General features: G+C 39.3%; 1 protein-coding gene across 17 annotated transcripts in view; it reads right to left on the bottom strand.

Annotated features, from left to right (window-relative positions):
• The window catches only part of fryl (furry homolog, like), a 376,544-nt gene that overhangs the window by 46,164 nt on the left and 302,993 nt on the right, over window positions 1–27,387 (bottom strand). For 10 of the 17 annotated variants that reach the window (XM_063043177.1, XM_063043178.1, XM_063043163.1 and 7 more), the window contains 6 exons: window positions 20,940–21,143; window positions 19,337–19,498; window positions 15,317–15,391; window positions 11,813–11,989; window positions 9,334–9,534; window positions 5,129–5,311 (listed from right to left, as the gene is read on the bottom strand). In XM_063043177.1, the coding sequence (XP_062899247.1) occupies window positions 5,129–5,311; window positions 9,334–9,534; window positions 11,813–11,989; window positions 15,317–15,391; window positions 19,337–19,498; window positions 20,940–21,143 (1,002 nt within the window). The remainder of the gene's footprint in view (window positions 1–5,128; window positions 5,312–9,333; window positions 9,535–11,812; window positions 11,990–15,316; window positions 15,392–19,336; window positions 19,499–20,939; window positions 21,144–27,387) is intronic. The other 7 variants (XM_063043164.1, XM_063043169.1, XM_063043181.1 and 4 more) reach the window with 1 other exon arrangement.

The following is a 27,387-nucleotide window of genomic DNA, read 5'->3' as shown; positions in this document are numbered from 1 at the left end:
GTGGTACTGATAATCATTAGTAAGTTCCTGAGGAGATATACTCCAGAAAAAGTAACATGCCTAAAGACAGTCCATAGAATGAGCAAAATTCATGGCATAGGAAGCAGACCATTTGGTTAAAGATGGCCATTCCACCAATTGGATCAACTTTGGTTAATCACAGTTCTCTATTCTTGGTCTGTAGCCTTGTAGATTTCAGTGATCATCCAAATGCATTTGTGTGGGAAAAAGATTTCTACTTCCATTAACGGTTTCAGGAACATATCTGGTTTAAATCACCCACTTCCGTACTTCCATCCTCCCCATCCCTCCTCCCACCAAGGAGATGTCAGTCTACATTGCTGAATTCTTTCTCAGCCAAGTAAAATTGAATTAGTTCCTCCTTAAAAAAAAACTTTATGAACTTGGTTTAATTTACTTTTCCATAATAATGCTAAATCAAACTGATTTCAGTTTGCTTCATCAAAAATGTTCTGCTACCCCACCTTCCAACATTTCCTAAATCTTCGTCCCATGCCACCCACTCTCTTGTTAGACTTGCTAGCTAAATATCCTCTCAATTGGACTCTTAACAATTTTGCACCTTACACAACCTTGTATTGCCCCAATTATTGGTGGGTAAATGTGTGTCAAATGGTTGTTGCGATGTGTCTAGCGTGGGAGTGTAATGGGTAGTGCTTGTCGCTTTCACTTTCAGCTTTGACTGCTGGCTAGCAATCTTGCAAAAAGGAGAGATGAATGTTTAAGTCTCTCCATGCCAGTACAACAGCAAGCTTCATGTAGTGCCTCTTTGCTGGCAACACATGGAAAGTGAACTCCTTTCAGATTCAGAGGAAGGGAAGGAGGTCTTGCCTCTGCACTCATAGCATGCAGGCCCACCAGTGTGTGGACATGCCCTGGTGCTCGTGAACCAGATCCCTAGATATGGGTGAACAACCCCACTGCCTTTTGGGCAGCCTTGGGAGAGATTCAGACAGAAAATCCAGGGTGGAGTCTCCAAGACAGTTGGACATCACTGAACATCCTTCCGGCAGCTCCTGAAGCCAAGCTGGTGCCAAACATATTGCTTTGCTTTCCTTTGGACTATACCAGTGAGGCCGAGAGAGGGATCTTGGTGACCGGGCATCCCAGGATCTCCATACCTTCCACCCAGGCTTGTGCCCTGGAGAAATCACTCCAGTGTCACTGTTCACCCACTGTCCCTCAAGACAGATGGATGCCACCATCATCATTAAATGAAATCCTTATTATTACTGCCATATACTTTTAGTATTTCTGACAGGACTTTGGGACCAGGTTGATACTGGAAACAGTCCACTGGTCATTTTTAGTCAAAGAATCAGAATCAGGTTTATTATCACTAGCATGTGATCGTAGGAAATATGAAATATTATACTTGAAATAGGATTTCTTTCTTTAATGAAGAATTTTATTTCTGCATGTACCAATCTTTCTTTCATTTTGGATTTACATAAAAAAACGGTATTTGCATTGGGTTATTATAAATGGGTGGGAATGGAAAGTGTGGACTTTATAGAATGAAGGACACATTTCGATGACTTTTTCTCTCTATGGCTCTATAATGATTACATGATGTAACTGGAACTTATGGCAAAACATCTGTCTTAATATACCAGTTATGCAATCTTAAAAATCAAATGTGCAGCTAAATTCAAAAATCAGAAAGGCTAAATGCTGAAATCAAAGACAAAGACAGTAGCTAGAAATAGATTCGACATTTCCCAGTGCTATTTTCTTGACATTTCCATCTAGGTCAACCTTCTCAGGACTGTGATACAATCTCACCTTCAATTTATTAGGACTATGTTTAATGCTTATGTGTTAGGAAGTGTAAAGATCAGAAACAACTATCCTCATTTCAGTACCCAACTTTGACCATGCAAATGCACAGCAACATGATGCTAGAAGACCTCAGCAGGTAAAACAACACCCATGAAAATGAACAAACAATCAACATTCTGGGCCAATTCCATTCATCAGGACTGGAAAGGAAGGGAGAAGTCAAAGGTGAGATGAGGGAAAGGAGGACAAGCTAGAAGGTGATAGGCGAAGCCAGGTAAAATAGGTGAAACCATAATGTAATGTAATGAAGAAGGAGGAATCTGATAGGAGAAGAGAGTAGACCATGGGAGAAAGAAGAAAAGGACACCAGTGGGCAGTAATAGGCAAGTGAGGAGAAGAGGTAAGAGGCCAGAGTGGAGAACAGAAGGAGGGGAAAGGGAGACGGGAAAAGAAAAATAGAAAAACAAATTACCAGAAGGAGAAATTAACATTCATACCATCAGGTTGAAGTCTACCTAGACGGAATGTGAGGTATTGCTCCTCCACCCTGACAATGGTCTCAGACCAACATGTCAGAATGGTAATGAGGATAGGAATTAAAATGGTTGGCCATCGGGAAGTTCCACTTTTGCCAGATGGAGCTCAACAAAGTGGACCGTAAAATTACATCGGCCGTCACCAATGTAGAGAAGGCCACATCGGGAGCACAGGATACAGTAGGTGACATCAAAAGATTTGCAGGTGAAGTGCTGCTTCACTTGTAAGGACTGTTTGGGGCCCTCAAAGGAGGTGTGAGTGGAGATGAGTGGGCAGCTGTAGCACTTCTGCTGCACCCAGGACTAAGTGACTGGAGGGAGATTAGTGCGGAAGGACAAATGGACAAGGGAGTCACAGAAGGAACAATCCTTGTGGAAAGCAGAGAGCTGGGGGGGGAGGGGGAGGGAAGTAAAGATGTGTTTGGTGGTAGGATTCCACTTTACATGGCTGAGGTTGCAGAGAATGGTGTGCGGGCTGCGAAGGCTCACGGGTAGTACGTGAGGACAAGTGGAACTCTATGCCTGTTAAGGTGGTAGGAGCGAATGTCCAGGAAATGGAGGAGATGTGGGTGAAGGCAGCATCAGTGGTGGAGGAAGGGAAACCCCATTCTTTGAAGAAGAAGAACATGTTTGATGTCCCGGAAAGGAAAGCCACTTCCTGGGAACAGATGCCACGGAGATGAAGGAATTGAGAAAAGGGAACAGGAGACAGAGTGGGAAATGGTATAATCGAGATAGCTGTAGGAATGAATAGGTTTATGAAAGATGTTGATAGACAGTTTGTCTCCAGAGATGGAAACAGAGAAATCGAGAAAGGGGAGAGAGATGTCAGAAATGGACCAAGTGAACTTAAGGGCAGGAGGCAAAGCTGATAAAAATTTATGAGCTCAACATGAAGCAGCAGCGATGCAGTTGGCAAGCGATGCTGGAGCATTACCAGGGAAGGTCTGGAACATGGAATGTTCCACGTGGTAAACAAAAAGGCAGGCATAGCTAGGGCCCACACGGGTGCCCATGACTACCCCATGAATTTGGAGAAAGTGGGAGGAGCTAAATGAGAAATTGTTGAGGGTGAGGACCAGTTCTGCCAGACGGAGGAGGGAGGTGGTATAGGGGAAATGTTTGGGTCTTTTGTCGAAAAAGAAGTGGAGAGCTTTAAGGTCTTCTTGATAGGGGATAGAAGTGTATAGGGACTGGATATCCAGTGAAAATGAGGTGGTCAGCACCAGCGAATTGAAAATTGTTGAGATCAAGAGCATGTGAAGTGTCGTGGGTGTAGTTAGGAAGGGACTAAACCAGGGAGGATAGAATGGAGTCGAGGTATGCAGACATGAGTTCAATGAGGCAGGAGCTGCAGTGGCAGTAAGCCTACACGGACAATCAGGTTGTGGATCTATAAGTGAAAAGTACGGGCAAGGGAACTCTGAGCTTGGTGGCAGTGGATGGCAGATCTTCATATTTGATGAGGTTAGTGATGGTGTGGGATTCAAGGTAGGGGTAAGGAGGAGGTGGTGTCTGAGAATTGGTGTCGGCCTCAGCAAGGTAGAAGTCATGCCACCACACTAGAACAGCACCTCTTTTGTCTATGTGGACTTGATGGTAAGGTTAGGATTGAAGCAGAGTGTGTGGAGGGCAGTGTGCATTCAGAGTGTAAGCTTCAGGGAGCACTGAAGTTGAGCTGGTTGACATCTTGTTGGTAATTCAGGATGAAAAGATCCAGAGAAGGCAGAAAACCAGAGTGGGGTGTCCAAGAAGAGGAGGGTTGGAGATGGGAGAAGGGTCATTAATGTGAGGAATTCTTGACAAAGAAGTGGGCTTGAAGATGGAAGTGAAAGAAGAGCTTGGCGTCCTGGTGGGCACAGAACTAACTGAGGTCCGGGTGAAGAGGGACAAAGATGAGGCCCTTGCTGAGGACAGAATGTCTGCCTCACATAGAGGGGAAGGTCAGAGGGAATGGTGAAGACCAGGCAGGGAATAGAGCTGGGATCAGAGGGAGAAGGATTGCAGTGTCCAGGGAAGATAAGCGACAGGAAATGAAGCCTCTGAGAACCTAAGTGGTGACAGGGGAGCCTGAGAGAACCGGGGTTGCAGAGTGGTGGTGGGGAAAGGGAAGCCTGGGGTCCCAGCAGCAGCGAGCAATAATTTTAGCCAAATGCTTAACAGCAATACATTTCACTGGAGTTTTACATACAATATTCACCTTTAACAAAAAGTTGCTATAAAAATTGTATTAAATTCTAACCATAATATTAAAGTAATGTTAATACTTACAAATCAAGAGTTAGCCCCAGCCTTATTCCACAGGTCTTTACACAGGCATTTTAAGGACAGGTGTTACAAACGATGTGCTAACACAGCAAGCCTGAGGCTAGTACCCACAATCTCAACACCAATCATTCAGCATAAAGCAAAGCCAAGGAAAGATTAACACAACTAAGCCATTATTTAATATATATTTTTTTAAAGAATTAATTGCTTACAAAAAAAACCCCATCACCTTGATGACCATAGGATTAATTACAAGAAACTGCAGGCTTCTCTTTTACCTCAGCATAAGTACTGAAGTTGAATTAACTTTAAAGGCGTAGTTTAACCTGTACTGATAATTCTGGTGTCTAATCATTTTATGACACACATTTTGTCTACAAACTGTCACGTTAAAAATATTGAAACTTCAGTAGTTTGGAGTCTGCAGTTTCAGATCAGCTTTCAGTGCAGAAATGTACAAGGAATAAACAGCATTAGAAAGATCCTAAATCAGCCATGCACCAAACCATATTTCTACCCACATTGTTTCCCACCTCAGGCAGCTGGTTGCTAGCGCTATCTGGAAGAAGAGTCTCTAAATTTGGGGTCTCAGCTCCAGGCAGTGGTGCTTCTTCAGGCACCACACTGGCTGCTGTGTCTCTTGATTGCAACAGGGGATCGACATGATTTGGTACAGCATCATATGTTGTTGAATCACTGTTTAGCTAAAGGAAAATGGAAGAATTTTTGTAAGAATAAAACAATATAAATAAAACCACAGTTAACTACAGCTAAAAAAGAAATTTTAAAAATTGTCACTAGAAATTTTAAAAAATAATTGGCACAGTGAAGAGCAAAACAAAGAATATGCCAAATTCTTGGATAATGCATGATGTTAGATATTTTAAAGTCCTTTGAAGCAATCTGTTCTCAATATCCAAAATGCTCACTGTGACCCATGGGCAATAATGTGTATAAAAGGCAAACTTTTCAACATTCTGCAAACCTCAGATCTTTATTCCACGAATTTTAACATAGAATTCTGACTGCATCTAAATAGAATAGCTAAATAAACATCTAAATGTCCCAAAAAAATGAAATAAGTACAACTGGTGGAGTACAAAATAAATTATTCAGCAGCCAGCCTGTTTGGATTCTTTGCAAGTTCAACAATAGCTTTGAATTGTCTATATCCTTTACTGACCACTCAATGAATAAAAAATGTAACTTCAGTGAGTTTTATTTTGAATTTAACAAGCATTCCTGCAAATTGAAGATTTTATAAATATATAAATCTATGAAATATTGATTTATTTCTTTGCCTCTCCAGTATGTTCTTAACTTCTCAAATAGATTCAACTACTGCCCAAACAAGAGGAAGGAATAAAAACACTAATTTCCTAAAGCTTTCAGGAGCTGTCTCAGTAATCATTAGTAAAGGTCAGGGAGAAAAAATGCTTTATCAGATTGATTTAACAATATTTCCTTACCTAACTTCGATATGCTATTCTCAGTGCAGAGATATACTTGTCCATAATAGAAGAAGAAGAAGAAAGCCCTTAACTCTGAGTGGAGTCATCGGGACACCACCATGACAGCGCTTTTTTTTAAAGCAGGCTTTCTTATTTTTACAAGGCCGAATTGCTAACTCGACACTCAACCCAGCACGGATGGAAAGCGTGCAAGGGAGCCAGCTGGATTTGAACTTGGGAGCCCTTGCTCCGAAGTCCGGCGCTGATGCCACTACGCCGCTTGTCCATAATGCAAATTAAAAATAATGGGTGAAAGAGTCAAAGGAGACAGCAGGAAATCCTTTCTAGTTCTCTGTTTTCCACTGGATACTGCAACCCTCTTTTCTCCAAAACGTCATTCAAAAATAACACTGCGTAAATTTACTAAATATAACTAAGCAATATTATAATGTGCCATCTTATCACCCCTGGTGGACGAGGACTACAAGTGGGTGAAAAAGGAAACCAGTGATGCACAGGAACCAAAAACTGAGGGAACACAAAAAGAATAGTTATGGGGCCGGAGCAAGTTGCAGAAATATATAAAGCAAATGTTATAGTTATTAAGGCAAGGTATTTTCCAATGAACTGTTCAAGAATACAGATACTTTAATTAGAACTGTGATTAAAGCAGTGAATAACATTTTAAAAAAATTGCTTGATGGTTTAACATAATATGAAATTAACAAAGCTCACAGATTTAAATTAACTGTATGATTAATTACCATTTGAGAAAATGTTCCAAATGTCCACCATCCTTCAAGAGAAATGTTTCTAACATCATACCTGAAAGACCTGACTCAAATTTTTAAGAAATTCTTTCTAATCTTTTAGTTATGATAATGAAATAGTTAATTTTCTCTCCACCTTATCTCTACTAAACTGAAAATTTCAATCAAGTCACCTTTTGTATTTGTAAATTCCAGAGAAGTTAATCCTATTAAATGCAAACTCACTGTGCAACAACCCCAGCTTCATGCTTGTAAATACATGATATATTCTTCCAAGGTTAGTAAGGCAAATGAAAATGATTGTAAATGGTGGTATTCAATCAGGCACTCATAGGTGCCGTGTAAAAGTATTCAACCCCCACCCCTCTGTTCACATAACTGAGTATTACAAACATGGATTTTGATCAATTTAATTGAGAATTTTTATTTGTGAATCACATGCTCTTTTTACACAGCAGAGCTCAAAAAAGGGTAAGTTATAAAGCACAAAAAGCTAAAAATTCAAAAAACTTGAATATCATCAGTTCAAAAGTATTCATTCCCCTTTGCTCAGTACTTAGTTGAACCACCTCTCGCAGCTATTACATCCAGTAGTCTTTTTGGACAAGTCTTTCTTAGTTTAGCACAATGTGATGGAGCAAGATTTGCCCATTCCTCCTTGCAAAATTGCTCAAGCTATGCCAGGTTAGTTGCAGAGCGGTGGTAGACAACAATCTTGAGATCTTACCAAAGATGTTTGATCGGGTTAAGGTCAGAACTCTGACTGGGCCACCCAAAGGCATCAATTTTCTTCATTTGAAGCCACTCCCTGGTTGCTCTGGCAGTGTGCTTTGGGTTGTTGACCTGTTGAAAGTCAAACTTCCTCCCCGGCTTAAGCTCTCTGATAGAGACTAGCAGGTTTTTATCCAGGATCTCCCTGTATTTTGTAGCTTCATCTTCCCATTAATCCTGACCAGATTTTCAGTCACTGCTACTGAAAAGCATCCCCATGGCATGATGCTACCTCCACAGTACTTTATGGCAGAGATGCTGTTACCTGGCTGATCAGTTTTAGATTTATTACACGCTTGTTACTTAGTGTTGAGGTCAAAAGGTTCCACATTAGTGCCATCCGACCACAAGACCTTTTTCCACATCTTTACAGTATCTTCTAAGTGACACTTTGCAAAGTCTTTATGGGCAATGATATCCTTTTTTTAAGCCAGGGCTTCTTCCTTTCCACTCTTCCATAAATACCCATTTTGTGCCTTAGAGATTGTGGAGTCATGAACTTCATCTCCAGTTGCAGCCACCGACTCACTGCAGCTCACTCAGAGTTTCTGTTCGTGCCACAGTAGCCTCTCTTACAAGTGCCATTCTGCTCTGGAAACCAAGTTTAGAGGACAGCCTTACCTAGGCAGTATGGCTGTGGTTTCAGATTTTTTCCACATTTTCACGATTTTTGCACTGTGCTCTGAGGTATGTTCAGTGCCTCTGAGATGATCTTTTACCTTTCCCCAGATTTGTGCATCTCTATCATCATTTACCTGACTTGTCTTGAATTTTTGGAATAAATTCTAAGAGACAATTTATTCTTCATTTAGTTCAAAGTAAATTTATTATCAAAGTACATATATGCCACCATATAAAACCTTGAGAAACATTATGGAGTCAATGAAAGACCACACTAAATAGGACGGACAACAATGTGCAAAAGACAACAAACCGTGCAAGTATAAAAGAAAAGCAAACAAACAAATAAATAAGCAATAAATATCGAGAACATGAAGTGAAGAGTCCTTGAAAGTGAGTCTGTAGGTTATGAGAACAGTACAATGAGGTTATCCCCTCTGCATCAAGAGCCTGATAGGTGAGGGGTACTAACTGTTCCTGAACCTGGTGGTGTGAGTCCTGAGGTTCCTGTAACTCCTTCCTAATGGCAGCAGCGAGAAGAGAGCACAACTTGGATGGTGGGGGCCCTTGAAGATGGATGCTGCTTTCCTGCAATAGAACTCTATGCAGATGTGCTCAGTGGTAGGGAAGGCTTTACTCATGATGAGCTGGGTCATATTCACTACTTTTATAGGACTTTCTGTTTGAGGGCATTTGTGTTTCCACACCAGGTCATGATGCAACCAGTCAATACACTCTCCGCCATTAATCTATAGAAGTTTGTCAAAGTTTTAGATGTCATGCCGACAAAGAGGGTTGAAGAGGATAGTGACTCTTGACAGTGCAGCCCATGGAATCCACGGCAGAAAAAGCAAACTGATTCAAACTGATTCTGATTCAATGGGTATTTTTGTGTTCATGTGTTCGAGGCTGCGTGCCAAATGGTAGAAGAAATTATTGGGATTTCTTTTTAAAACAACTGGCATAGGCTTAACAATTCAAATGATCTCATGTTCCACATATTTTCTATGAATTCTATGATTTTATATTGAATTTAAATCAATAATTTATAAGTAGATCATGTCACAGAAGTACAAATAGATATTATTTTGTATTTAAAAAAAGGTGACTTACCATTTGTGTGCGGGTTAATATTTGACTAACAGTCAATACCTCCTCCTCGGATGACTCATCAGTATCCTCCTGATTGGTTAGATTTAAACTGGGTGTACTTCCTGAAGTATGGAAATCTTGGAGTGATGGTGTATCTCCCTTCTCAATGCTTTCCAAGGAGCGCCTCCGCACACCCCAGTTAAAATTGTCCATGCTTTCACCCTGCAATAAATTTATTTGTTAATATATTTTTAAGAGAAGGAATGTTCATGAAGTTAATTTTCATATGACCATTTTAAACATTGCCAGAGCAGTGCTATACTATATTAGAGGAGTTGTTCTGTAAACAGCTTATCCCAAAACACACTGCACAGCTGCTATTCCTTAATGATTTACCAAAATACCCACAAGTGATAGTATACAAAGAACTGAACATATAGTCAATCAAAATAGCACACAGCTTATTATCACCTACAATTCTTTAAATATGTAACTGGTGTGTTTATAAAATATAAATATAATAAAAATTATTCATAAAATTTTGTTAAAAAATACTTCCAATAAATTGTTTTTAAGTTTTATCTTGTTACAATGATGCAAAGGCATATCCTACAAATAGCCAAAATGTGCACACATATTTAAACAGAACAGTAAGGCCCCCAAGCGCTAATACTTTACTGTGAACATTCAACATTTATCACACACAAGACAGTAACTTTACAAAACACTGCACCAGGCTGCAACTTACCTGCAGCTCCTGGTTAGCAATGAAGAAAAGAGATGACCAGCATTAAAAAGTAAGAAAAGAGAAATATTTGGCACGATGTGAGAAACAGGAGGTTGCCTTAATCTCAACAAACAAAATTACATTGAAATTAACAGACAGTGTACTTAGGATGTGCTATCTCAGGTAAAAAAAAACACCTGTTAATTAAAGGTGTGAACCTTTGGTTGCTTCACCCATTTTCCCCAATTTAAACGACTGTATGGTTTACTGATTGACTATTGGATGTTGCAAATATAATGCAACATAATTAAAAAGTACTTTTATATACTACCAAATAGATTTTGAGAATAGATTGGAAAACAGTTATTGATTCATAGTTAGCTACTAACAGTATTTACAGCAAAAGACCTGTTGAGGTTTTACATCTGATTTGCTTTCACACTCTGTTGATCTAATTTGTTTTTGGATAACATTACACTTTTCACCAGCTCCTGGTTAAGTCCTGTCCATAAGACTTCAGCACCAGATTAATTTTGTACCACCAATAATTTTTCAAACTTTTTTTTCTGCAGTCTTCTCCACAAATAATCTTTTTTTTTAAGGAAAAGAAAAATCAAATCTTTATTCAAAATCAAAAATTAAATTCAGAAAATGCCCAAGTTGTTCATTTAAAAATATTGAGAAGTTAGCCATAAACTTCTTTGCATATTTCTGGCAAATATATCTACTTAGCTAACATTTAAGTATCAGTAATAACATAGTAACACACACCCTGAACATGCTTGAATTTAATAGCTATTGTTATAGTGCTGCTGAAAAAGCTACTGGTACCAGCAAAATAAATAGCAAAGTTTCTTATTCTGTCCAAAAACTTTATTTTTGATGAATGCATCTTTTCTTTTGCAACTTAGCATTCAATTTAGGCCAAATTATCTTCAGACATTTTTTCACTAGTTATTTCAAAGGATATTAACTGTCACACCTAGTGAATCTCCAAAATTCAGCCAGTTATTTTGAATATAAACTAGTTTAGTATTCAAAAGGGAATGTGCAGGAACATGTTTAGGAGTTAGCATGGATAAATAGGATTCTTCCCCTCCCTTTTTAGCTTACATGGAGCTATAAATTAATCATCATATTTCACAGTGGATCTATGTACTTCTGTTTAACAGTCTATTAACTAAAATAACAGATTGTGTTAGAAAATTTTTGCACCGAAATCCTCCTCCTATAACATAAAATCTAAAATCTTTCAATCAGGATGGTTAAGTTGATGAATTTTCAAATAGATGAAACAGATTTGACTTCCTTTTATTAGCCAAATGAACATTTTTGTATAACCATTAGCCAAATGAACATTTGTATAGCCATTAGCCAAATGAACATTTTTGTATAGCCATTTGGCAATATGGCGACATCTGCTCAAAAGTTGGATCACAAAACTCTTGTTTTTAGGTTCCAATTCTGTAAAAATTGCTAGAACTCGAGACATTGTTATGGCCATGGCTGTCACTCACAGAGCTGACTGGTGATCCAAGGATAGGAAGCAAAGTTATGCCTACCTTAAGATGCTTATTCCCAGAGATGTTTCAGAGACACTATATCTTATCTAGATCACTCTCATTAATGCGCTCACAATCCCGAGTTTTCCAATGCTGTTATTTACTGATGTACATGACATCCCACTGCTCACTTGATGAATTTTTCCTTTCATAATACTTAACTTGAAATTAATGTACTATAAAAGATTGCACAACTTTAGTTTGCAATTACCTCTGCATCTTCCAACTCAACATCCAAGAAATCAAAATCCTTCAACACTCCAAATTGTTGTTCACTGTTAGCATCCTCAACTGGTACTTCCTCCTCTCTTATTGGATCTTCAGTTGTGGAAATTAAACTTGTCTGCTGTTCTGAAATATCTAAGTCTTCACTAGATGAGAATACAACCTAGAAAAAAATATTTCAAAATTATACACAGATTTATGATATATTTGCAAAATCAAATTTCAACGTGAAACATTTTCCCATTTTTTTTTGACATCTTTGTGTTTTCAACATTGTCTGAGACCATATATGTGAATAGCTTATAGAACCTTTACTGAAGATGTCCTGGGAACTAAACCAACAAAAGATGTATTGAAAGTTTCAATGGTGTTTACATCTGTAAGCTGCATGAATGCAATTCAAATTTAATGATAAAAGGATTTGTATCTGAATAAAAGCAAGCTAAAATATTATAAAGGGCAAGATTGGGGACAAAAAAAAAGCGGGTATGATGGGAAACAGCATTCTTAGATATAAAGCAAGTTTCTTTGGCTCAAGGAGAATAACTAGAATGGAATGCCAGTATTATAGAATGAGCTGATGGCTCAGTGAAAGAGCTAGGAGAAACTGCTAGCAGTGATCCTTCCCACAACAATAAACACAAGGGATGAAATACACCAAAATTTCCACAATAGATTTTTGGCACACTGCTCTAAAGTTGGCTGATAAATATATTATGTAATTAAATTTTCAGTGCAGCTATCAGCATGGCAACCAAGTTACCGAGTAGAAAGAATAAAGCATGAAGAAGTGGCAGGCAGTCCAGGGCAAGTTAATTCCCATCATTTTATAAATAATTATTATTGCTTTTTGGCTAACCCTGTTCATTTGCAAAAGATGGCAACTAAATTATAACAAAATGAAGAACAAAGTTTCTGGTAAGTATGAAAACTGTTTGACCACAGGGCTTCAATTGAAATAACATAAAATGGGAATGTGAACATTTTTTTTGTTGGACTTTTTAATTTATTTGGTCCTAAGGTCTGCAATCCACTGGCAAGTTTATGTTTACTGACTCAACCTGAATGGTTGAGTCCTAAATGGTTTGCTCAATAGCACAGAGTCAGATCATTGATGGACCTGGGGTTACAAAAAAGTTGAAACCATGGAAGAATGGCAAAATATCCTTCCTTAAACACTCACTTAAGTTTTTAAACTGTATTCCCACAAAATTTGTATCTCACTGGAGCATCTAGCGCTATAATTCCTAAATTATTAATGCAGAGAACATATAAAATCACTGGAACTGCAAATAGCTTGCAAATTTTAAGAGAGAAATAAATCAAATTAAAATAATTAGAAGGCAAATGTAAATATTAGGTAAATAATGCAAAAATTTCCTTTAATTAACATAAACAATCAGCATTACACAGAAGGAAGATTCCAGCTTGATAAACCACAACACTTAAAAACTTTGCACTAAACTAAAATATGCCTTTTGATTTTGTGTTTTATATTCCATGTTTTCACTTTTTTTGGTTGCTATTTGTGCTGGAGGGGAAGGGGGTTTGGTATTTGATATTTTTCTTTGAACAGGTTGGTTCCATGGTTCTTCTTTGTTTCGTGACTGTGGAGAAGACTAATTTCAGGGTTGTATACTGCAAATATATTTTGATAAAAAATGTTGAATCTTAAATTTGAAGAAATGGAAAATCCTTTACTATGGTTTGCTTAAGCTTCCAGAAGGTACATGACTTAAGTTCCACCTTAAGCAGTTTAAATTAAACTAATAATCAGGGATATCAAAGGGAAAATGTGAGACTGAATTACTAATTTGGATTAAGTAAGAAAATGAGAAAAAGCGGTAGAGCATGACATCAGTGACAAGTATTTCAACTGCAGCTGTCGGAGTATCTGGACTTATATTTACATAAGTGACCTGGGGTGTGGGAAAAAATATGGAGCGGAGAGTGAGTCGTAGTGTGTTTAGATTGGCAATATAAATTGGTATTGGGGGCACGGCAGCACAGTGGTTAAAAATATCTTTACAGCACCAGTGACCTGGGTTCAACTCCCACCGCAGCCTGTAAGGAGTTTGTCCATTCTCCCTGTTATCATGTGCACTTCCTCCAGGTGCTTTAGTTTCCTACCACATTCCAAAGACATATGACTTGGTCACATGCGTATAATTGGGTGACAGTGGCTCATTGTATTGGAAGGTCCTGTTACTGAGCTGCATCTCTAAATAAATAAATGACAAACCTCAAATTCAATACTGACAAATGCAAAATAATACCTACTCGAAGGAAGAATAAAAAGGTAAACAATGAAAGATTCCGATATGGGAATTGACACATTGTTTTCAGTGAAGAAAGTAATTTTGAAAGCAGGCATGTTGGGATGCATGGTGAGAATCAGGCCAGAGTGGTTTTGGTGCATCACTACTATATACTTTTGAAATTGCACATGAATACTGTGGGAAATGGGAAATGGAAACCTTCAAAGAATTTTATCTGCAGTTCAAATATCAGCTCTTCAAAAGAACTACTGTATTTTAGTATTGCTTTTTAAATCTTTCCCTAAAGTTATCCTGTTCACCTGAATGAATGTTTGCAACTCTGTTCACCTACTTACAGGAAAGATATCAATACCTTTGAAAGAGCGCAGAGTAAATTTACACTATGTTGCTGAGACTCAAAGAGTTGAATTATAGGGAAAGACTGAACAGGTTAGGATGATATTCCCTACAGCAAAGGAGAATGAGGGAAGATCTTACAGAAGTACACAAAATTATGAAGGATATAGATAGGAATATGAATGTTTGCGGGCTTTTCTCCCTCAATTTGGGTAAGACTTGTACTAGAAGTCATAGTTTTAGGTGAATAGTAAAACATTTATGCAAAATCTGAGGGTGAGCTTCTTCATTCAGAAGGTGGTGTGAGCTGGAAATGAGCTGCCAGCGGAAGTGGTACATGTGAATTCAATCATAATATTTAAAGAGATGTTTGGATAGGTACAGTATATGGATGAGAAAGCTATGGAGGGCAGGTAGATGGGACTAAGCAGAAGAGCAGGCTGGCATAAAACAGATGGGCCAAAGAGCCTGTTTTTCTGTGCTGTAGTGCTCTATACTATTCTCTAGTCAAAAATTAATTTTGACAATCACCAGCTGCCTTTTGAACAAATTACCCACCTTAGTTACTACTATTCCTTTAACAACCTGTACTTTTGCTCATCTACATGTCTGTTTAGGAGTATGTTATCAATTTTATTTTTAAGTCCTCAGTGTAACAAATGGAACACATATTAATTCTCTCCTTGCTACTATTCCATAAGAGAATACAATGGATCAGTAAGATATGATACAATTTCAACAAAACTGAACTGGAGATGACTTCTTCCATCTTTCTCCAAATGTATTAATTTGTCAATGATGAGGTATTTTCGTAGCTTTTTCACTGCTCACCAAACTAGAAATATTCCTTAAGTAAAAAAAGAGATTTAACCTACCGATGGGTTCTTTGGGAGACCAACTTCTTGACCACAAAGTGAGAGGACATTCATTAATTTCTCTCTTGTTCTTCTCTAAAATAAAAGTACAAAAGTTTCAAGAGATCACAGAAGTTAAAAAAGTACAAGATTTTGTTAACAAACCATTACTAATTCCAAGTACACCAAGCTTTTAATGGACTAGATTGCTCTTACCTTTATCCAGCAATTTTGTTGAGAACAGCTGGCTATCGTGCACTCACATCTTTAATTTCTGTGCCCAAGTGCTTAAAATATGGAAGATGGAGATAAAATAGATGACAAGACGCCAGCATTCAGATCAGAAGTACTTTAGAAAAAGGCCGAACACAAACTGTGTCTGGCTCCTCTCAACTTTGTTAGGGATAAATGCAACCCCATTCATAAGGATGAGGTCAACAATCCCGAATTACGAAGGTGTATATGTATATATGTATGTAGGCGGAAGTTCCCACTCGCTTCAAAAAGGCAACAATTATGCCAGTGCCGAAGAAGAATAATGTGGGCTGCCTTAATGACTGTTGTCCAGCAGCACTCACAAGAAATGCTTTGGGAGGTTCGTCATGACTAGGATGAACTCCTGCCTCAGGAAGGACCTGGACCCACTGCAATTTGCCTATCGCCACAATAGGTCAAGTACAGCTGCATTCTCAATGGCTCTTCACACGGCTTTAGACCACCTGAACAACACAAATACCTATGTCAGGATGCTGTTCATCGACTATAGCTCAGCATTTAATACGATCGTTCCTACAATCCTGATTGAGAAGTTGTAAAACCTGGGCCTCTGTACCTCCCTCTGCAATTGGATCCTCAACTTCCTAACCGGAAGACCACAGTCTGTACATATCCTCCTTGCTGACAATCAACACTGGCACACATCAGGGGTGTGTGCTTAGCCCAGTGCTCTGTTCTCTACAATCGCATGATTGTGTGCCTAGGCATAGCTCAAATACCATCTATAAATTTGCTGACGATACAACCATTGTTGCTAGAAACTTAGTGGTGACAAGAGGGGCATACAGGAGTGAGATATGCCAACCAGTGAAGTTGTGCCATAGCAACAACCTGTGTGGATTGGTGATAACATCTCCTCCACGCTGATGATCAACACTGGTGCACCTCAGGGATGCACAGGACCGAAAGAAGATTGTAAATTTAGTCAGCTCCATCTTGGGTACTCGCCTACAAAGTACTCAGGACATCTTCAAGGATCGGTGTCTCAGAAAGTCTGCGTCCATCATTAAGGACCTCCAGCACCCAGAGCATTTCCTTTTCTGCTGTTGCCACTGGGTAAGAGGTACAGAAGCCTGAAGACACACTCTCAGCAATTCAGGAACAGCTTCTTCCCCTCTGCCATCTGATTCCTAAATGGACACTGAACCCTTGGACACTACTTCACTGTTTTAAATATATAGTATTTCTGTTTTTTTTTAATAGATAGATAGGGAGAGAGAGCGAGAGAGGGAGAGAGGGAGAGAGGGAGAGAGGGAGAGAGGGAGAGAGGGAGAGAGGGAGAGAGGGAGAGAGGGAGAGAGGGAGCGAGAGAGGGAGAGAGGGAGAGAGGGAGAGAGGGAGAGAGGGAGAGAGGGAGAGAGAGAGGGAGAGAGGGAGAGAGAGAGAGAGAGAGAGAGAGAGAGAGAGAGAGAGAGTGTGTGTGTGTGTGTGTGTGCGTGTGTGTGTTTTCCTCAAAAAATATATCTGATCGGGTTACATGCATTTTGAAAATGAACAGATTTAATCCCCAACCCGAAATTTTGAAAAAGTAGGCTGACTGTTGCTTGTATTTCCAGCATCTCCAGATTTTCTCTTGTTTGTGAGACAAAAATATTACTTTATTTCAAGATAATTTTATGTCCATTTTCAGGTCATCATGAGTCACCTCATGTCCGACCATGCTCCTTATTCCTTCCCAGATATCTCTGCTAGAGCTGAGATACGCAAGTATTTGACTTCTATCTATAAGTAAGGGCTCTCTAACTATACTTTAAAGTAATTATTGATTCCACAAATTAAATCACAAAGTTAAACTACAGTGTTTATTTTTAAGTAAGCCAAGAACAGCTGGCATTATTAATCTCTAATTATTCCCCATCAAGTCTACTTATTTTAACTGCAATATTACATATATATGACTATGCGAGTCACTAATTCTACTGAGCAGACAAAATTCATCCATTTTACACAAGATAATTATTCTTATTAAGGGACTTCTATTCCCTTAATATAAATAACTATTTTGTGTATACATTTTATGGTATTATTACACAAATAATTTAGAATGGCACATTCCAGATTAATTTGATATGAATGGTTATCTACTGTATCCTACTAGCCTGGAAGAGAGTAGAAGGAACTTGATAAATATAAATTTTTTGCAATATATTCATTTATCATGATCACTGGATGGTTGGCAAGACCAGCATTTATTGCCTAATTGCCTGTAAGAAGGAATTGGTCAATCACCTTCTGGAAGTATTGCAGTATTTCTGTTTAAGATACTTTGATAGTGATGCTGGGTAGAGAATCCCAGGATTTACACCCTGGAATGACAAGGAGCCTTACACTTGATGGTTTTCCCTGGAAACTACTGCCCTTTTCCTTCTTAATGACAGTGGAATGAGTTTACTGGGTTTAGTTCGGTAAATGCAGTGATTTTTGTAGATGGCACATGCTGGAGGCACTACACACTGGCAGCAAAATAAGTAAATGTTCACGGCCAATAATGGGCGCCAATTAAGCAAGATGCATGGTACTGGGTTATTGAGAGTTGTCAGAGGCATGTTAGCGCAAGATATCCAACCACTCAATTGTTCTTATAGCCACAATACTTATGCAGTGATCCAGTTCAGCTTTTGATCTATAGTGACTCCAAGATGTTCATGGTGTACACTCTGCCAAAGTTGCATGTTGAATATAACTCTATTGTGCATTATTACTTGCCACTTATCTGCTCCTGATTGAATCTAGTAAATGCGCTGCAGCAAGCAGTCACTGACTGCTTCATTTGCTGAGAATTTTAAATGAAATTAAGCTTCGTTCAATCCTGCAACAGAAAGAAGATCTCTGATGAAGCAGGAGTAAATGACTTCAGAACTAATATGGTACATTGTCTGCTCCCTTAACCTTTGCTGTATACTGTACTCTCGGCCATTTCTTCATCTCTTGTAGAGGGAATTAAGTTAGCTGAAGACTGGCAATTGTGATGGTGGGGACCTTAGGAGGAAGCCAAAATAGATAATCCACTTGGCACAGATTATTCTGGAGTGAGCACACAGAGAATCACCATGATCCAGCTTAAAACCATATAACAATTACAGCACAGAAACAGGCCATCTCGGCCCTTCTAGCTTAGATTAAGCCACTTTAGATACGGGGACACATTAGATAGGCTGGCCTTCTTTATCCTGGAGTAAAGGAGGGAAAGGGTGACCTGATAGAAATACACAAGATTATGAGAGGCAAAGATAAGGTAGAAAGTCAACATCTTTTACCCATGGTAGGAGTATGCAAAACAAGAGAGCATAGATTAATGGCAATCTAATGTATGTGGTAAGAGAGAATGGTTCATATTGGAATATATAATCGCGGCTAGGGGAGATGACGTAATCAGATAGAATTACTACGTTTAAGAGGGATTTAGACAGACACTTGAAATGAAGAACGTGGCCCAAATTGGACAAATGGGATTAGTGCAGTTAAACCAAAAAAGGTGAGTATGGACAGCACATGCTGAAGAGACTAATCCTGTGCTGTAATACTCCATAACATTTCTTACTGAATATTGTTTTGAGTACTCCAGTCTTATCTTTAGCACCATCTCCCTGGGACTGGCATTATCGAAAATGGAAATGTGCTTAGACACTTAATACTGTGTCTAGTGGAATTACTATTTAGTCATCATTATATTCATAAACACTATGGTCAACTCTTATTACTAACACATTGGCTTTAAGAAGAAATAATTTATCTAGACCAAACTTTGAGTGGAGTCTAACGTACCTGGGATAGTTGTGGCCTCTTCCAGCTGACTGGCACTAAGGCATTTGAGTTGGAACCTGATGATGTGGAAGAAGTGCTTCGAGTGACAGCAATGACTTTTGGTTTTCCGTTTCTGCACGCAGCACTGTGTTGATCGCCATATTTCTGTCCTATAATTGGTGTCTGTTGAAATCAAAATGATCATAAAGTAAACCAGCACAATGCATCTGCAGTAAAAAGAGAAACTACTGCAAAGATTCAGAGGTCAGGCAGCAACTGTGCAGAGAGAAACTGGACAACCCTTCTTGACAATGACCTTTCATCAGACCCAGGGAGTTCAAATTGAAATGTCTCAATGCTGAGATGTGGGGAGCGATGTGGTGGAGTGAAGGAAACAATTGCAATGTCCATAGTTGAAGGGACAGCAAGAGAGACTGAATGGTTGTGATACTGGCTGAAAGAATATATTGAAGGAAATGTAGATGAGAAGAATAAAAATATGGGGAGACAAGGTTAACAAAAAAAAATGCTTCAAACACATTGAAAAAGAAAAACATATCTTAAATTATAACAAAAAGTACTAAGTCAGGCAGCATCTGTGAAGAAAAAAAGACAGAATTAACATTTCATTTTGATAACCTTTCAGAATGGGTCTGACTATCTGAAATAGAATTTATATTCTGTGTTTACCCTGAGTACTATAATGAATCAAGTTAGGAGATCTAACACTGCTCCTCTGGCTTAAGTTGGGACTTGTTGGAAGAGTATAAGAGACCAAAGACAGAACAGATGTGCGATGGTGAACTAAAGTGGCAGACACCTGAAATCTCAGAGGTCATATTGAATGAATGCGATCAGTAGAGTAGTCATTCAATACTCTATTTTTTCCCCAGTGCAGAAGAGATCACATCATAAACACCAAATTTCACAGACTAAATTGAAAGTTATGTTTGGGTTCTGTAAAAGGTAGAGAGGACATGGGTGGAAATTAAAGAGTGCATTGATGCATCATAGAGGGAATGGTTCTAAAATACTGATTTGGTCGGGGGGTAGGAAGGAGTTGGATTGAACATCACATCCAATGAGATGGTATCAAAGAGCTGGCCATCAATTTCTGCATCATAGAGGTCAGTCTGGCAAAAATAAAGCATCCACTTGTGAGCAGCACACACAAAAAATGCTGGTGAACGCAGCAGGCCAAGCAGCATCTATAGGAAGAGGTACAGTCGACGTCTTGGCCCGGAACGTCGACTGTACCTCTTCCTATAGATGCTGCCCGGCCTGCTGCATTCACCAGCATTTTTTATTTGTGTTGCTTGATTTTCCAGCATCTGCAGATTTCCTCGTGTTTGCACTTGTGCACAGAATGACTCTGATTAACTTTCGTTGCTCTATTGAATAACAATCATTCACATTTTCGCAGAAAGTCTTATAAACATCTACAAACAAGATACATGGGTAAAAATTAGATTCAGATTTAAAAGTGTGCTGTAATGCTGTAGAATACAAGAAGAAACAGAATAGATTATACAGGAAAACTATGATTTCAGACCAACAAACAGCTACTTCAGGGTTCAGTTTCAATTTATTATATTAGCAATAGGCAAATTTTTCAGTTACATACCTCAGTGATATCAAAATGGAAATCTAGAGTCCTTCCAGGCAGTTCCTTTGAAGCATTGTTCCAAATTTTCGTGAAGGAAATTTCAGGAGATGAAGATGAATCAACTCCATAATTTGTTCTATGTGCTTCATCTGGTACAACAAGACTAGCTGATCGAGACACTACCAATTTCAGAATGTTAAGTGCCTCTTTCCAGTATGGACTCTAAATAACATAAATAAAACAATCATTCTACATATTGACACAGTCAACTTCATTGGTCTGCCGCAACTGCCCATAGGTAATGGTAAAATACTACACTGAACATGAACCACAAGACTGCAACACAAGAGTGTTAAATTTATCAAATTTCCAAAAAATAGTTTACCTGACACTTTGTTTTTGAGAATGGCTCTTCAGTTTTCCTTCAAAGAAAGCATTTACCCATTCTTTTCCCTCTCCTTTCCTGATCACCATGTATTGTTCATTACTTGTTATGTTGTCAAACTTCCGACAAAATACCTGAATTAACCATGTATTTTGCCTTGAAGTTCGACTTTCCGAAGTGAAAGGGAAGTGATAACCTTTGGAAAGTCAAACTTAAAAGCAGAATACAGGGCTAATGACAGAATTCGTAACAATACCGAGGAACAGAGTGATCTTGGGGTCCACATCCAAAGGTCCCTCAAAGTTGCAGTTCAAGTTGATAAAGTGGCTACGAAGGTGTATAGTGTGTTAGCCTTCAATGTCCAGAGATCAAGTTCAACAGCCATGAGGTAATGTTGCAGCACTATAAAACTCTGGTTAGACCACACTTGAAATATTGTGTTCAGTTCTAGTCCCCTCATTATAGGAAGGATGTGAAAGTTTAGAAAGTGTACAGAAGAGATTTCTACCTGGATTACACAGCATTTCTTATGAGGATATTTCAAAGTAAATATCAAGGTATATACATGTCACCATATAAAACACTGAGATTCATTTTCTTGCAGGCAAACACAATAACTCTAATAACCATAGCAGAATCAATGAAAGACCGCATCAAAAGGGCAGGCAACCAGTGTGTAAAAGAGAATACAAAAAATAAAGAAATAATAATAACAAATAAATAAGCAATAAATATCATGAACATGAGATGAAGAGTCCTTGAAAGTGAGTCCATAGTTTGTGGGAACATTTCAGTGGTATGGCAAGTGAAGTTCAGTGAAGTTATCCCCTCTCGTTCAAGAGAGTCATGTTGAGTGGTAATTGTTCCTGAACCCGATAGTGTGAATGCTCAGGCTCCTGCACCTTCTTCCTGATGGGAGAAGCGAGAAGAAAGCATGACCTGGGTGGTGGGATCACTGATGATGGATACTTTCATGTGACAGCACTCCATGCAGCTGTGCTCAGTGATTGGGAGGGCTTTACCCATGATAGACTGGGCCATATCCACTACATTTTGTTGGATATATATTGAAGTTTGGGTCAAAGTATTAGAAGTCATGCCGAGTATTTGCTAACTTCTAAGGAAGCAGAGGTGCTGTCGTGCTTTCTTCATAATTGCACCTACATGCTTGGCCCAGGACGTAGTAATTTACATATGATAATACGTAGGAATTTGAAGTTGGTTACCCTCTCCACCTCTGATTCCCCTGATGAGGGCTGGCTCACGGATCTTGGTTTCCTCCTCCTGAAGTCAATAATTAGCTCCTTAATCTTGCTGACACTGGTTGTTGTTATCGCACCACTCAGCCAGATTTTCAATCTCCTTCCCATATCCTCATTGTCATCATCTTTGATTCGGTCTATGACAGTGGCAAACTTAAATATGGCACTGTACTGGAGCTGTCACAAGTGTAAAGTGAGTAGAACAAGGAGTGAAGCACGCAGCTTTGTGGCGCACCTGTGCTGATTGAGATTGTTGTTGGCAGTCTGAATTGACTGGAGGGGTGGGGTTTGCAAGTGAGGAAAGCAAAGGTCCAATTGCACAAGGAAGTATCATGGCCTATTTTCTTTTGAAGATTATTGATTAACTTTGAGGGGATGGTAGTATTAAATGCCAAGCTGTAGGTGACAAAGAGCATCCTGATATATGCATCTTTGTTGTCCAGATGTTCCACGGTTGAGTGAAGAGCCTGCTGTGGCCTCATTGTGCCGGTAGGCAAATTGAAGTGGATCCAAGTCCCTTCTCAGGCAGTTCATATATTTCATCATCAACCTCCTATAGCACTTTATCACTGTGGGTGCAAGTGCTACTGGATTATAGTCAATGAGGTAGGTAACCGCATTCTTCTTAGACACCGGTATAATTGAAGCCTCAGACTGCCAAAGTGAAAGGTTAAAGATCTCAGCAAACACTCCTGCCAGTTGATTAATACAGGTCTTTAGACTCGGCCAGGTACCCCATCTGAGCCGGATGCTTTATGTGGGTTCACCCTCCTGAAGGATGCTCCCACACTAGCCTCAGAATTTGAAATCGCAGGATCGTTGAGGGCTGTGGGAGTTTGTGATGGTTCCTCCATGTTTTGATGGTCAAAGCGAGCGTAGAAGATAGGCAGAGTGAGCTGGGGCTTTTCTCTTTGAAGAGGAGAAGGACGAGAATTGACAACAAAACGATAAGAGGCATTGATAGAGTGGACAGCCAGAGACATTTTCCCAGGGTGGAAATAGCTAATATGAGGAGGCATAACTTTTAAGGTGTATAGGTGAGATGTCAGAGGAAGGTGCATTTTTTTTTAAATACACAGTGTGGTAGGTGCACTATCAGGGGTGGTATTAAGAGGCAGATACAACAAGGAAATCTCCGATAGGCTTATGGATGAAAGAAACATGGACAGCTATGTGGATGGGAAGGCTAGAGTGATCTTAAATTAAGTGAAATGGTCAGCATCACATGGTGGGCTGAAGGGGCTGTACTGCACTGTACTATGTTCTATGTTCTAATATCTCTTCAAAACCAGCTCAGCCTCTCAATGATTTTGTTTAAAGGGAATGTGGCCTTTCTTGATTTTGGCACAAGAGCATGGACTCTCTGAACTATATCCTCCACTTCATATTGATACCTTGAGTGGATCTAAAAATAATGTTAATGTTCCCATCGCAGCAACAATCAGGCAAAGAAAACTGACCTACTCCATGATCAATAACTAAAATTGGTTGATTTTTCCATCAGTTTTTAAATGGAACACATTTCAAGGTCCAGTTCAAGTTCAGTTTATTGTCATTCAACCATACACGTTTACTGCCAAAGTTCCTCCAGGCCAAGGTGCACAACACACTAATATATAACTTACACACACACAACACATAAAGTAATATACCACAAATAAATTTACAAATAATAAGGTGCTTTGACATCACAAGTTGAAAAGTAAACAGTATAAATCAATTAGCATTTCATACATGGTGAGATCTGGGTGGTGACAGGGAGTTCAGCAATCTACCCCTGGGGGCAGAAGCTGTTTCCCATCCTAACAGTTCTTATCCTAATGTTATAGTATCTCTTGCCTGATGGTAGAGCGTCAAAGAGATTTTTGGATGGATGGGAGGGATAATTGAAAATGCTGAGAATCTTGCAGTTGCAGGGCTCTGGATAAATATCTCTGATGGGTGGAAGTGAAACCCAGATGATCCTCTCAGCAGTGTCCACAATCCTTTGTAGGGACTTGTGTACAAATGCCTTGTAACTCCCATACTAGATGATGATGCACCTGGTCAGAACACTCCCAATAGTGCCCCTGTAAAAATTGGTTCGAATGGCCAGGCTGGGGTGGGGATAGCCTTGCTCACCTCAATCTCCTCAGGAAATGGATATGCTGTTGTGCTTTCTTGACCAAAGAGATGATGTTGAGGGACCAGGTGAAATTGTACATTATGTGCAATTCCAGAAACATTATTTTTAATTATGCTTTTATATTTCCAAGTTTAATGAATATCCCCAAAGAAAAATATATAGAAGACATGGCTCTATTTCTTCAACTAAATAGACATAAATTTCTCCCACATATGCCATCTGATTTGAAAACCAGCTCTAAGTATATTTCTATCATTTTTCCTGTAATCAATGTTTCCTTGTGTTAGTATTGCAAACCTTGAATTTTTGCCTTTGCAATGTCTACAGCCATGAGCCATGTAATTTATTATTCTTTTAGGCAAATGCACACACTTAACTGACAGCTGCAATTCCATCCAAGTCCTTTTAGGGTTAAATGATTATGACTAGGAAGACAAGTACGAACAGAATGGACATAAACATTCCAGAACTTACTATAATGGCCACTGCACTGACAAGACCCTCCAGATAACAATAAATAATTAAAGTGCCTTGCTATCAAGATAAATACTTTCTCAGACACACATCTTCTCATCTAATTATTCACAGATTCTTCGAAAAGTATTTTCTAAAAATGCTAGGTAGTTTTAACTATTTATATTTCAGTGCCAAGATTAACAAAAGCATAAGAAGTAATATTTTATATTGAAAACGTTTTATTTCTTCCTTCTACCAGCTTGAAGCTCACTGTATTCAAAATGTTAAATCGATGAAAACAAATCAAAGAAAAAAGTAAAATCCCCTTTGAGGTACATATCATGAATTGTAAGTTTTTGGTTTATACTGTTCCCTCCATTAACAGGAACACTGACTTGAAGTCATCCTGAGGTAATAAATGCATATTGGGAAAGAGCACTATACATAAAGGTAATTGTCTTGATTCATGTCTCAGATATTTTATCCACATGGTGCAGGTTTATTCCAAATGCAACAACTCGTGTTGCCATCCTTTGAGGACTCCGGGATTCAATAAAAGAATAAAAGAACTTGTGTATGAACTAGCCTGAACTAAAACTCCTAAAATGTCAAGAATGAAATTAAATGTTAAGACATATTCTAAAAATAAGCATTTTGAAATGGCCACCTCCTCAAACCATTATTTACTGAACACATTATACAACAAAATGTTAATGTTAGAGATCTAGAAGATTATAAGGCTAATAGGAAGGAGCTTAAGAAGGAAATCAAGAGAGCCAGAAGGGGCCATGAGAAGGCCTTGACGGGCAGGATTAAGGAAAACCCCAAGGCATTCTACAAGTACGTGAAGAGAAAGAGGATAAGACGTGAAAGAATATGACCTATCAAGTGTGACAGTGGGAAAGTATGTATGGAACTGGAGGAAACAGCAGAGGTACTTTATATATACTTTCTTCAGTATTCACTATGAAAAAGGATCTTGGTGATTGTAGTGATGATTTGCAGCAGACTAAAAAGCTTGATCATGTAGATATTAAGAAAGAGGATGTGCTAGAGCTTTTGGAAAACATCAAGTTGGGTAAGTCGCCGGGACCGGATGAGATGTACCCCAGGCTACTGTAGGAGACAAGGGAGGTGATTGCTGAGCCTCTGGCGATGATCTTTGCATCATCAATGGGGACAGGAGAGGTTCCAGAGGATTGGAGGGTTGAGGATGTTGTTCCTTTATTCAAGAAAGGGAGTAGAGATAGCCCAGGAAATTTATAGACCAGCGAGTCTTACCTCAGTGGTCGGTAAGTTGATGGAGAAGATTCTGAGAGGCAGGATTTATGAACATTTGGAGAGGTATAATATGATTAGGAATAGTCAGCATGGCTTTGTCAAGTGAACACAGCAGGCCAGGCAGCATCTAAAGGAAGAAGTACAGTCGACGTTTCGGGCTGAGACCCTTCGTCAGGACTAACTGAAAGAAGCGAAAGCAAGAGATTTGCAAGTGGGAGGGGGAGGAGGAGATCTAAAATGATAGGAGAAGACAGGAGGGGAGGGGTGGATCTAAGAGCTGGAAAGTTGATTGGCAAAAGGGATACCAGGCTGGAGAAGGGAGTGGATCGTGGGACAGGAAGCCTGGGGAGAAAAAGAAGGGGGGAGGGGAGCATGGAGAGCAGGCAAAGAGTTATAGTGAGAGGGACACAGGAAGAAAGAAGAGAAAAAGGGGGGAAATTTTTTAAAAAGTAAATTAACAAATTAGGGATGGGGTGTGAAGGTGGGGGGGGGGCATTAACGGAAGTTAGAGAAGTCAGTGTTCACGCCATCAGGTTGGAGGCTACCCAGACGGAATATAAGGTGTTGTTCCTCCAACCTGAGTGAGGCTTCATCTTGACAGTAGAGGAGGCCGTGGATAGGCCTTATAAAGCCACACTCAGGTTGGAGGAACAACACCTTATATTCTGTCTGGGTAGCCTCCGACCTGATGGCATGAATATTGACTTCTCTAACTTTCGTTAATGCCCCTCCTCCCCTTCACACCCCATTCCTTACTTGTTTATTTATTTTTTAAAGTTTGTTTTTTATTTTTCCCCCCTTTTTTTTTCTCTCCCTGTCCCTCTCACTATAACTCCTTGCCTGCTCTCCACCCTCCAGGCTCCCCTCCCCCCCTTCTCTTTCTCCCTAGGCCTCCCGTCCCATGATTCTCTCCCTTCTCCAGCCTGGTATCCCCTTTGCTAATCAACTTTCCAGCTC

Source organism: Mobula hypostoma, chromosome 3 (genome assembly GCF_963921235.1).
Source record: "Mobula hypostoma chromosome 3, sMobHyp1.1, whole genome shotgun sequence".
In the NCBI taxonomy this organism is placed as follows: Eukaryota; Metazoa; Chordata; class Chondrichthyes; order Myliobatiformes; family Myliobatidae; genus Mobula; species Mobula hypostoma.
The sequence above is the reverse complement of the archived record's forward strand: the minus strand, read 5'-3'. Positions and strand labels throughout refer to the sequence as shown.